Below are 12,720 nucleotides of genomic sequence, written 5' to 3'. Positions count from 1 at the left end.
TCATGACCTGAGCCAAAGGCAGACGCTTAACGACTGAGCCACCCAGGTGCCCCAATAATAAGATCTTTTTTAAAAATGAAAGGAGGAGGAGTCCTGAGTCCAGCAACAATCTTTTTTAGTTACACAATAAAAAACCTCTCGGGTTCACAGTTCACAGGGCCCTGCACTGCGGTCCAAGGAAGAAGTACATCCCCATTGCACAGATTGACAAACTGAGGCTCAGAAAGGCAAAGTCATTTGTTGGAAGTGGCCCAGCAACCCGGCAGCAGCGACCCCAGGCCGGTTGGGTCCCATCCGTTCTTGAGTGGGTGGCAGTGGGGGGCGGACGTCAAGGACCCAGCCCGTCTTCTGGGCGGGGCGGGGTCTGGGAAGCCTCACTATTTGCCCATGGGCATGGAGGCAGCAGCAGGGAGACTCCAGTCACTCATTTCCCCGTAGTCGGTAAGGTCCTGAGCAGCCACCTGGATGCAGTACCTGGCTTGGGGTCTCACAACCCTAAGGGTGAAGGATGTGGCTTCAATTGGCCCTACCTGAGAGCAGAAAAGAGGGGCCAGGTCAGTGGGAACGAGGAGACTGGAGCTCTGGACCCCCTGCTCCATCTTAACAAGCTGCCCGCACGGCCCCCTCCACATCGTCGGTCCTTCCTGGTCCTCGACCCCGCCCCGAGCCACCCATTTCAGGACACCTCTGTGGACCACAGAGACCCCCATCCCCAACACCCGCCTCCTGCTCCTCCAGGCCCCGGCCACATCCTCTGCGATCGGCTTCCCTCCCCACCGCCCCGCTCTAGTAAACTTGTTTTTAAGTCTTCGGCATACTCCGTTCTGCTTCTGCCGCAACTTGGTGACCAGGGAGGCACTGCCCCTTCCAGGGCCCGCCGATTCTTACAGACCGCCTGCCGGCCAGGAGCACGGCTCTCCTGTACACGCCGGCCCGTCAGACTCACAGCCCCTTCCTCTAGCTCCGACACAATCCAGCAGACCCCCTGCCCTAAAGCGTCCTGGGGCCAGGTGCAGACCAGAGGCGGCGGGAAGGCTTCAAATTGGCCACCCCACAGCGAGCGGTTCATCCCACCCCTGCCTCGCACCTTCCCCCCTACTGACGCTGGGGTCTCTCGCCTGACTCCTGTTTCTTCTGATGTCCCAGAGCCTCCCCAACATCCTGACCCCAGATCTGACTGTCCCCTGACCCGCTCTGCCCTGGGTCATCCCACGGCAGCCGGATGTGGTGGTTTACGCTGTCCGTTTAGATTAAACGATTGCATAACCCTGCGAAGACGCTCCAGGCCACTGCCTTGTACACTTTTTATGAATTTTACGGCATGTGAATTCTGTCTCAATCTAAAAATTGTAAAAACTATTTACAGTCATTTAAGGGTCTGACTCTTGGTTTGGGCGCAGGTCATGATCTTAGGGTGGTGCTAGGTAGGTCTATAACACCAAGGGCTCCCTGTTCAGGGCTCGGTGGGGGGTCTGCTGGAGACCTCTCCCTCTTCCCCTCCCCCAGCACACAATCTCTCTCCCTAAAATAAAAAAATAAATCTTTTTTTAAAAATCACGGGGCGCCTGGGTGGCTCAGTGGGTTAAAGCCTCTGCCTTCAGCTCAGGTCAGGATCCCAGGGTCCTGGGATCGAGCCCCACATCAGGCTCTCTGTTCCTCGAGGAGCCTGCTTCCTCCTCTCTCTCTCTCTCTGCCTGCCTCTCTGCCTACTTGTGATCTCGGTCTGTCAAATAAATAAATAAAATCTTTTAAAAAAAAAATCACCCACGGGGTGCCTGTGTGGCTCAGTGGGATGGGCCTCTGCCTTCAGCTCAGGTCATGATCTCAGGGTCCTGGGATCGAGCCCCACATCAGGCTCTCTGCTCAGCAGGGGGCCTGCTTCCCTTCCTCTCTCTCTGCCTGCCTCTCTGCCTACTTGTGATCTCTCTCTGTCAAATAAATAGATGGGATCTTTCAAAGCAAATAAATAAATAAAATTTAAAAAATAAAAAATATCACCCCCATTCTCACCATTTAAAAGATTGCAAAAAAAAAAAAAAAATAGGGGATCCCGGCTGGCTCAGCTGGTAGAATGTGCGACTTTTTGTTGTTGTTTGTTTGAGAGAGAGCGGGCACGTGCAGAAGAGGAAGGCGGGGAGGGGCAGAGGGAGAGGAAGAGAAAATCTTAAGCTGACTCTGCTGAGCACGGAGCCTGATGCGGGGCTCGATCTCACCGCCCTGAGATCACAACCTGAGCCAAAACCAAGAGTCAGATGCTTGCCCGACAGTGACCGCCAGATGCCGGGAGCACGTGACTCTTGATCTTGGGGTTGTGAGTGTGAGGCCCATGTTGCACGTCGGGATTACTTAAAAGTAAAATCTTTAAAAGATACCATCAAAGAAACAAAACGTTATATGTATAAAAATAAAAATAAATTGCAAAAATATTTAAAAGCAAATGAAGGCACACTTGCTTAAACATAAAAGCCAGCTCCTTGGCTGCCTGCCACGTTGTCCTTGCTCGGCAAAGACCAATTTTAGTCCGTAGGACATTTCTTTTTTTTTTTTTTTTTTTCTTTCTCAAAGATTTCATTTATTTTTTTATTTATTTTTTATTTTTTTTCTTCTTCTTCCCGTAGGACATTTCTATCGGCCCAGAAAGTCCCGTGGGTCGGGCTGCAGAAGCCTATGCCCTCCAAGCCCGCAGCTCTGGGGTCGGCCTCTGCACAGCTCACTGGGAGGTGCTCAGCACTACCCTTGCGGTATGTATCTTTTCCCGTGTGAAAATGTAAACAATGTATTTGTTTTCAGTCAAGGTGAAATTGACATGACATAAAATTGACCAATGAAGAAGGAGAATCTGGGGCATTGAGTATATTCGTCATGTTGTGCAATCATCACCTCCTTCTAGTTCCAGAACATTCCATCACCCCAAAAGGAAGTCACGCAACCATCTGCTGTCTCTCTCCACCTCCTCCCCAGCCCCTGGCAGCCAGAACCCCCTTCCAGTCCCAGGATGTGCCTGTTCTGGACGTTTCCCATAAATGGAATCAATGAACACATGCTGTGTGGCCTTCTGTGTCTGGTTCCCTCCCTGAGCACTGTGGGCTCGGTCCGTCCCCGGGCATCGCCTGTTGACGCCTCGCCCTGGTTCCGCCGAGTGACGAGCCCGCGCGTGGGTGGATACATGTGTTTTTCTACTCTGCTGTTGACAGACATTTGGGGAGTTTCCGCCTTTCAGCTGCTGTGAATGGAGCTGCTGTGAACACGGGTGTACAAGCATTTGTGCAAGCTCCCATCTGCTGTCCTTTTGGGTGGACAGCCGGGAGTCCCAGCTCTGGGCTGCCTGTGAGTTGGCCACGGCTGCATTTGAGGCCCCAGTGCACCTCCGCACATGCTGTCCCCACGCCCCAGGACGCCCTCCCGCCGCCTCCCCTCGCCCTCCTCACCTGGCGGAAGCGGGGCGATCTGTGATGCTTATACCGGATTCTGTACTTGAGTGCGAAGATCTCCGGGAAGGGCCAGGACCGGGGGGGTTCCCACTGCACCCACAGCCGCTGCCCGGGGAGGGGGCTCAGGCGGACGCCTTCTGGAGGGTCCGGTTTAACTGATGGACAAGCAGGACGTAAGGTCAGGGCTGGTAGGTTCGCTCCTTCATCCAATCAACTAACGTGTATTTATTGTCCACTGAGTGTCCAGCAGCGTCCTGGACGCTGGGGACACGGCAGTGACCCACACAAACCCCACCCCGTCCTCTTGGCGCTCAGTGCAAAAGACAAGAATCAAGCAGCAAATCCATGGGTCATCAAGCACAGGGAAGAAAAATCAACAGGGCAAGAAGAGTGGCTTCAGTGTTTTGAGACGTAATTCGCATAGTGCAAAACTCACCTTGTCAAACGTACAGTGCAGCGGTTGTGGGACATTCAGAGTTGTGCAACCTCGCCTCTATTTAACTCTAGAACATTCCATCACCCCAGAAAGAAGCCCCACCCCATCAGCCATCACCCCCATCCCTGTCCCCAGCCCCCCTGAGCCCCCTTCCCATCCACGGAGGAGCCTGTTCTGGACGTATCACACCCGTGGACTCCCACCCTGTGTGTCCTTCTGTGTCTGGTTCCCTCCCTGAGCATTGTGGGCTTGGGGTCCGCCCCCGGGGGCAGCACATGGGGGCACCTCGCTCCTGTTCATGACCAAATGTTCCATAATACGGACGGAGCCGGTTTCGGGTACCCATTCATCTGCTGATGGACCCTTGTGTTGTTTCTGCTTTTGGTCTGTTATGGATTATATTGCCGTGAACATTAGCAAACAAGTTTCTGAGTACACATGATTTCACTTCTCTGGGGTATACAGCTAGAATTGGAATTGCTGGCTTATATGATTACGTACGTTTAAGTCTCTGAGGGACTACTAGACTTTCTTAGTATGATGCATATATCAGCAACATATGAGGGTCCGCAGTCTTTAATAAGGTGCTCGGGGGAGGGCTCACTGAGATGACCTCTGAGTAGATGTGAAGGACGTGGTGGAGTGAACTGTGTGGAGGTCTGGAAGAGCGCTCCAGGCAGAGGGCACAGCCTGTGCAAAGGTCCTGGGGCAGGACCTGCCTGATGTGTTGGAGGAACAGAGGAAGCATATGTGGCTGGAGCAGGTGAGGGAGGAAGACAGAGGGAGAAGGGGACGGTAGGGAGGGGACAAGGCAAATCGTGCAAAGTTTTGGGGGCCTTGGGGAGGACTTGGGTTTTTGCCCCAGGTAGGTGGGAGCTATGAAGGGCTGAGGAGGGAGGAGGGTGGGACAGGATTCGGGTGCTCGTGGGTGCCCTCTGGTGGTCACTGTTGGGAGGGCGGATAGTCGGGGCAAGGATAGGACGGGAAAGGGATTGAGCCGCTCCAAGTGAAGATGGAGGCTGGGCATGTTGGGAGGCTCAGTGTGGGGAGAAGTGGGCACCTCCTTGGAGAAACGCAAAGGTGGAGCCAAACGACCCAGGATGGATGCGCAGGGGTGAGTGGTGAGAGCTGGGAGGGGCAGGAGCCAGAGGGCCCCCCGCCCCACGCTGCTGTCTGCACTCACTGATATGCTCTGGAACGAAGGGCACAAAGCTGCTGCTGGGCCAGGGCTGAAGCATCGTGACGTTGAGTATATAAGGCACCATGGAGAACATCTGGACGTCCGGGATGATGCAGCTGGCGGCCTCAGGGGTCGGCTGGAGGCAGGGCCTGCTCTCCCCGTGGGCAGCCACTCCAAGCCTGGACACACAGAGGCAGCGTGAGGGCCTCAGCATTTCCCATGGGCTGGCCTGTGTCTTGGACCCATGTGGATGGCACTCAAGGACCACAGGCTGGGATCCTGCTGTTGGCTGTATGACCCCAAGGGAGCCTTCACCCCAACATCAGGGGTCCTGTGCAGACCCAGGGTCAGGGGAATGTCCCACGCAGAGATGCTAGGGTCCAGATACTACAGGTTTCTGGAATGTCAACATTCCAGCCTTAGAATTCCAACATTCCGAGGTCCACAGACCCACAGATTCTGAAATAATAAGATACTGACTGTCGGGAGTTCGGAGACCCCGAGATCTCAGACTCTAGAGACAAGCTCTGTGCTGCACATACAGCCTTCCAGAACATTCCACGTGCTCTGACTGCTGGGTGGGAGGCAGTAGTCCCTGGCCACAAGTGGCTGTCTGCCGTTCAAAGTGTGGCTGGTGCAACCAAGTGCGGCTTTCGATTTATTTTATCAACCCTCAAGATCAAGTTCCTGGCGGTCAGAAAACGTGGCAGAGTTGGACTGGACCACCCAGGTGGGTGACTCTTCCCACCCACAGATTTCATAAAATCTAATCAGAAACCAAGAATTCCCAGGGAAAACTTAGCGCGTGAGTTGAAAAGTGCTTTGTGTGTGAAAGGCATGTGGAGTTTCAGACTTAGTTTGGAGAGAATGTAAAATACTCATTTAACATGTTGGTTACGTGTTGACATGATCCTGCTTTAATCCCACTGCATAATATTACTTTCTATTATGAATTGAAACGTGTAAACTGCCTGTAAGCGTGTTAAGCTACATTCGATCTTATTAAACAAATATTTGGAATGCTGAGAAGCAAAACGTTAAAAGCAACGTCACTTCTCTTTCCTTTTCAAACGCGGCTTCTGGAAGGGTTTGAACTCTGCATGTGACCCGCAGGCTGTATTTTAGGAAGTGTATCTCTGTGGGCCCGTGCTGCTCCCGCATCCTGAAGGGTGCTCGCTAGGCCTCCCGCGGTCCCGGCCCCAGCGTCAGACCTCCCGGGCGCTCTCACCTGTACGTGGCAATGAAGGATGTGGGCGCGGCGGAGTGCGGAGCGGGCGGCAGGGTCCAGGAGCAATCCACAGCGACTGGGTACCTAGAGGCCCGGCACCTCACCCTGGGCTGGGGGGGGCACTGCTGGGGCCAAGAAGAGGGAGGGAGCCTCGTGAGCTTCCAACCAGCCCCAGGATTGTCCCAGCCCTAGGCAGACTGGCCCCAGCCTCCCTGCCAGCCGGAGGCACTGGACACACAGTAGGCGCCTAATAAAAGTTTGTGTAGCCAATGAATATGTAAATGGAAGGCAGCTGCCTCATCTCTGGCCTCCACTACAACCTGCGAAGGCAGGGGGTATTAGCCTATTTTCCAGATGGGAAAACTGAGGTTTAAGGAGCCACACAGGGGTGACGTGGGTGTCGGGGAGCCCCGGTGGGAGGGAGCCGTCTCCATGCAGCCTCTCTTCCTAGCAGCTTTGTTCAGAAGCGCATGGAATGAATGCGTGTAATTAAAATGTCTCAGTCTCTCCCTCCCTCTCCCTCTGTCCCCGCTGTGGCTGCCACTTCCTAATGTCACTTTGCAGCAGGACTGGTCCTCTGTGTCTCGGTTTCCCCATCTGTGCAATGCGACGGTAACCCCCTCCCACCCGTGGGTTATCCAACAGGTGTGTGAGCTCCCACCCCAGCCCAGAATACTCCATGGTGGACAGTCCGACTCCAGTCCCCAGGTCGCGTCCCTCGGCGCCAGACCCCCGGCCCCAGAGCGTCCCACGTACCTTCTTTCCCACTGCACGGTAAGCCGCCCACCCAGAGGGCGAGCACCAGAAGTCTTGAGACCATGAGTCCACGGGCTGTGCTGTCAGGAGCTGGGGCAGGGAGCTCCTCGGGGAGCCAGGGGACGCGGGTCCCACCCGAGGGGGAAGCACAGCCCCCGCCGGGTCAAAGCCTCCACTTCCCCTTGCCCGGGTCTGACTCCCTGGCCGGTTTGCGGAGCCGGCGGAGAGCTGGGCGGGGGTGGCCAAGGAGCCCTGGTCCCTTCACCTGTCGTGGCTGGGCGCGGGGTTCTGGAGACCCTGGGGACGGGGGTGGGAGAGGAGGCCTCGAAAGAGAGAAGTGGCGTCCCCGTGGCCTTTCCCACAGCAGTCTGACTGTAAGTCCTTCCTTCCGGCTGCAGGAGGACAGGGACGGGGAAACCCCGGGAGGGGGGAGAGGACAGGGGAAGGATGAGCAAGACCAGTGCGGGTAGCGACACAGCGACACAGAGAAAGGGGGACAGAGACAGAGACGGGAGCCTGGGAGCCAGCAGCAGAAACGGAAGAGAGACAGAGAGACAGAGAGACACAGTTTGAAGAGAGGCGCAGGCAGGACACAAAAATCACCCCTTTACTCACCGCCCGGCCGCAGGGGTGGGGACCCACCCTGGCCAGCCCTCCACACTCCAGGCCACAGAGACAGAGACATACAGGGCCCTGGGGAAGCAGCCCCACCTGTGGGACCTTCTCTGAGCCACAGGGACGCCAAGGGACAGGCTGAGCCCCTCCAGATGCTGTGCTTTCCCTGGACGCTCAAGGAAACCCCGGGGAAGGGCCACATTCCTACCGCCCCCACCCGGGCTGGAAAGAGCCAAGCAGCCCCAGGGGATTTCAGGGGACTTGCCCAAGGGCAGGGAGGCTGGGAGTGGGAGACTCCCGGTGGGGCTGGATTTAGGGCGAGGAGACTCAGGGCGTGCAGACTTGGACGCTGTCTTCCCTTAGCCATGGGACGGTTTGCTCCTCATGGACTTCTGGTCGCCCCTTCTGACTTTCTACGACATGAACATAGCCCTCATTCGGGGGCCTGAGGTGTGGATGTGCGAGATGGGGGCCTCAGCTGCGAGTCCTGCTCCACGGGGGTGGGGGGCACCCAGCGATCAGACCATACACGTTCGTCCTCCGCTCTGAGAACTTTTATTCCTGGGGTCCGGGGTGCTGCCCGGCTATAGGACAGACAGGATGGGACATGGACGCGGGGGCTCGCGGGTTCTCTGGCCAGGGCCGGGGGGGGGCACAGTCAGGGCTGGGGTCGACCCCAGCCAATGCACGCAGGGACCAATGGGGTGGTGGACGCAGCCAAGTACAGTTGAGCAGGCCCAGCGGGTGTCTGGGCTTGGAACGTGACCGCGGGGGCCCGAATGCCCTGCGCAGGAACCGGGGGTGGGGGGGGCAGCACCGCGGTGCTCAGCGGCCCTGAGCTTGGAGCCTTTGCATCTGTAGGATCTGGTTCAGGATCCTCTGCACATCTTCATCCATTTGACCCTGGGATGGGGGAAGCAGAAAGAGAGAGAGAGAATATGCCTGGGCACTCCTGTTCTGGCTTCCCTATTCCCTCCCTCCCCACCCCTGCAAGGCCATGAACCCCCCCTACCCCTGGCACCACCAGCCCCCCACCATACAGACGGAAGGACAGGCCCGAGTGCTGGGGGCCTGGCATGACTCACCTGAATGGCGTACAGGAGGTGGCTCCTGTACAAGGCCACCACTGCGCTGTGGTCCCTGGCAGCCTCCTGTGAGCATGGGGAAGAGGTCCTTGGAAAAGCAGGCTCCCCCCCAAAACATGCCCAAAGCCCCCCCTTTGCACCCAAAGCCCACGTGCCAGTGCAACAGCTGTTAAAATACAGAACCGCTTCCCTTCCCCGGCCTGTGAACTCACCTTCAGCTGCTCCTGCAAGGCCTTGACCTGGCCTTGGAGGGCCTCCACCTCAGCGGTGCCCTGGGCCCCCGGCTGGTCCTTCAGGGCCTCCTTAAGACTGAAGACTTCCTTGGAGAGCTCTGTGATCTGGTGGGGGGAGACGTGGGGGGGGGACCTCCAGTCACCCCGAGCCTGGGGCGGGGGGCGGGGGGCGGGGGCACTGGACCTGTCCAGCACCTCCCCCGGTAGGAGGCAGGCAAGGGAAAGTCATAGCCTAGAGGCCAGCGAACTCTTGGCCCTTGGGAGTCTGGCTGGTGAGCTAAGAATGGCTTTCACGTTTGTAAAGTGATTGGGGGAGAAATGTCAAAAGAAAAGTGGTGTTTCGTGATGTAGGACAATCGAATCGCATCCACATTTCCGAGCGCGCACAGGAAATTTCACGGGTGCGCTGCTGCGCCCATTCACGGACACGTCAGAGCCGAGAACACGGACTCTGGCTCTTTCCAGAAGCCGGCCGATCCCGTCACAGCCCCTCTTGCGGGCTCTGGGAAGGGGAGGCTGACGGAACAGAGGCCCACAGCAGCCTGGCCTGGTGGGGCTGGGTCGGGTTGCCCTGGGTTTGGGTCCTTCCCTGCCCCTCTCCTGCAGGGGATCTTGGGGAGACGATTTAACCCCTCTGAGCCTCAGTTTCCTTATCTGAAAAGGAAGGGGAATCACGGTTCTCACCTTGGCGGGTTACTGTAATTCTGAACCGAAGTTAAATCGAAACTGTACCTGGTAAACAGCAGGCACTCAATAAATGCTGGGCTTTGTTATTATACTACAGATCAGAGGCTCTTAACCAGGGGCCATTCTGCCCCTGGGGAACCCCAGGCCATGTGTGGGGACGTCTGTGGCTGTCCCAACTGGGGGTGCTTCTGGCATAGAGAGGGTGGGGTCAGGGATGCTGCTTGGCCCCCCAACGCCCCCCCAATAGAGAAGGACCTGACCCAAGTGTCACTTGTGGCGAGGGGGAGAGTCCCTGCAACCAATAAACCAGAATCACAACCACAACTTTATTTTTGTTTTGCAAGAGGTGATCATGGGCTCAGAGAGGTCGACTGACTTGCCCAAAGTCACACAGTGAGCTAGGGCTGGGGGGCTCAGAGAGGTCAACTGACTTGCCCAAGGTCACACAGTGCGCTAGGGCTGGGGGGCTCTCCACTAATGTGCCCTTGGCTCTGGGAGTCACGTGTGCTGCCTGGTGACTGCGCAACCCGACACGTCACTCTGAGAGTGCCTCAGAGCCTCAGCTTTGCTCATTTAGAAAGCAGGAATAAGAATGCCTTCTGGCTTCCAGGGTCAGAGGGAAATTAAAACCGATAGTGTGTGAAAACCACCTAACTCAATAGCCATGGGCCACTGTCACCCATCATCATTACAGAAGACCAGAACTTGGGAACCTGGGTCCAAACGCTGGCTGAACCTCTGCGTGCTGTGCAACCTCGGGGAGGTGGCATCCCCTCTCTGTGCCTTGTTTCTTCAACTGGGGACAATAAAAGCACCGATCTTACAGGAACTTGATGCAACGATTAAATGTGCTGGTCTGTGTCAAATACATAGCTCGGGGCCTAGCATGCAGTCAGAGCCCAGTAAATGTTACTGCAGTTATAATTCATAGTTAGAACAGTCCCCATGTGTCTAAACTGTCTCCTTCCTTCTCTGCACCTCAGTCTCCCATCTAGAAAATGGGCTGATTGTCTTAGACTCGTTCATCTGGGCATTCTTGGATTTCCCCCAACCTCTGTTGGGTGGGAACCTCCCCTCCAAGGGAGCGCAGGGAAAGGGGACGCACCTTCTTGTCCTTCTCCTTGGCCATGTCCAGGGCCTCCTGGGCGCGACTCTGGGCCTGGCGTGCCCGCTCGGCCTCCGTGCGTAGCCCCCGCAGCTGCTGCTCTGCTGTGGCCAGCTGGGCCTCGGCGGCGTGCCGCTCGCTCTTCATGAACAACGCCTCCCTCTGGACCTGTGGCCCAAGCCCACGCGGGACCCTGAGGACACGGCGACCCCAGAGTCTCCCGACCCTTCCACCCTGGCCTGAGGACATTCCAGTCCAATTGGATATTGAGGAGTTCAACTCAGGGGGTCCTGGGTTCTTCCCAGACACGGTGACGACTCTGACCCATGCTGACACTTCTGACGTGCTAGCTGTGTGGCCTTGGACAGCTTACTTCACCTCTCTGTGTCCGTTTCCTCATACGTAAAATCAGGGTAACAACAGCCCCCACATCGCAGGGTAATTCTGAGAAGGAAATGGACGAATCCCGGACATGTGCTTCCAAGAGTGCCCAGTGCACAGGGAACGTGAGGTTCAAGGCGCTATACTGTCATTGTCACTAGCCTTCCTTTGTCTGTGCTGTAAAGGTTTATCAGTTTCTTACAAAAGAAAACAAAGCCAGAAGAACATGGATGAGAAGCAAACCAATGTCCACAAGTTGATGACTGCACTTTCACAAAAATATCAAGACCAGAGCAATGTCAGCTTTGCAAACACTGGCCCTCCCGGGGAGGAGGGGTATCGGACATTGGCCTTTGTAGAAATAATAGTTGCAGGGGAGTGTGGGTAAGTAGATGCTCCACTCAGTAAGACTGGCTACATCTCTCTTATTTTATTTAAGATTTTATTTATTTATTTGACAGAGTGAGACTCAGCAAGAGAGGGAACACAAGCAGGGGGAGCAGGGGCAGGAGAAGCAGGCTTCCCACTAAGCAGGGAGCCCGATGCGGGGCTTGATCCGAGTACCCCGGGATCATGACCTGAGCCGATGGCAGAGGCTCAATAATAGAGCCACACTCTGTCAAATAAATAAATAAAATCTTAAATATGTGTGTGTGTGTGTATATATACACACACACATATATATAATCACATTCCCTGGTCTCAAATAAATGAACAGCTCAGCATCAAAATCTACTAGGTTCAAAATGTTAGATTAAAAATTATGATAATAATAAATATAATAAATAATATATTAAAATATATAATAAAATAAAAATACATATAAATAAAATATAACAAATAAACAAAATTATGATAATAAAATAATAAAAGTTAGATTAAAAATAATGTTCAAAACATTAGATTAAAAGCCTCCTACTCTTGGGCTAAAGCATCAAAAATGATCCAGAGGCAAAATGACAAACTCTAAACAGCCAGAAGAACCACAGGGAGCTTTCAGGCTAGCAGAGAAAATGGACGTCACAGTAAAAAACATCAGTGCGAAAAGCCCAATTCACGGCCTACAAAACCACAAGCGGGCATGGATCCCTACCTCACACCATACACACCATTAGCGCCGAAGCATGAGCACGACTGTGGAACCAAAGCAATCAGTCTGAGAGCTCGTGTGACCCTGGGGTGCACGGAGTACTCCCAGACAAACCATTAGAAAATATGATGGGGTCGGGACGCCTCGGCGGCTCATTCGGTTCAGCGTCTGCCTTCAGCTCAGATCACGATCCTGGGGTCCTGAGATCGAGTCCCATGTCCCAGGCTCCTGAGCAGGGAGCCTGCTTCTCCCTCTGTCCTGCTTATGCCCCCTCTCTCTCTCCCTCTCTCTCTCAAATAAACAAAGTCTTGAAAGAAAGAAAGATCAGTAGATAGACAGATGATAAGGTTAAAAGCAGCCGAAGGTTTTGAAAAAGATAACACAAGTTGAAACGTCCAAGAGATCAGAATGGCCGCAGGGTTAGCCGTGCACCTAGAAATGCTAGCAGGGTCAGGTGTCTACGGGACCGGAATCAGGGCTGTGGGTCAGACCG

General features: G+C 55.0%; 2 protein-coding genes across 6 annotated transcripts in view; both read right to left on the bottom strand.

Moving 5' to 3' along the window:
• Positions 1-98: 98 nt before the first annotated feature.
• On the bottom strand, positions 99-8,068 carry EBI3 (Epstein-Barr virus induced 3). The gene is made up of 6 exons (XM_059387626.1): positions 8,064-8,068; positions 7,032-7,290; positions 6,276-6,400; positions 5,051-5,226; positions 3,429-3,586; positions 99-530 (listed from the first exon to the last, which is right to left on the bottom strand). Exons 1-6 carry the CDS (start codon positions 8,066-8,068, stop codon positions 378-380), a joined length of 876 nt encoding a protein of 291 aa, XP_059243609.1. The 3' UTR covers positions 99-377.
• A 127-nt stretch (positions 8,069-8,195) lies between these two features.
• Positions 8,196-12,720, bottom strand: part of ANKRD24 (ankyrin repeat domain 24) — a 23,625-nt gene continuing 19,100 nt past the window's right edge. For all 5 annotated transcript variants that reach the window (XM_059388677.1, XM_059388676.1, XM_059388673.1 and 2 more), the window contains 4 exons: positions 10,757-10,924; positions 8,944-9,069; positions 8,732-8,797; positions 8,196-8,549 (listed from right to left, as the gene is read on the bottom strand). In XM_059388677.1, the coding sequence (XP_059244660.1) occupies positions 8,472-8,549; positions 8,732-8,797; positions 8,944-9,069; positions 10,757-10,924 (438 nt within the window). In that variant the 3' untranslated portion in view covers positions 8,196-8,471. The remainder of the gene's footprint in view (positions 8,550-8,731; positions 8,798-8,943; positions 9,070-10,756; positions 10,925-12,720) is intronic.

The sequence above is a fragment of the Mustela nigripes genome, chromosome 2 (assembly GCF_022355385.1).
Source record: "Mustela nigripes isolate SB6536 chromosome 2, MUSNIG.SB6536, whole genome shotgun sequence".
NCBI classification, from domain to species: domain Eukaryota; kingdom Metazoa; phylum Chordata; class Mammalia; order Carnivora; family Mustelidae; genus Mustela; species Mustela nigripes.
The sequence above is the reverse complement of the archived record's forward strand: the minus strand, read 5'-3'. Positions and strand labels throughout refer to the sequence as shown.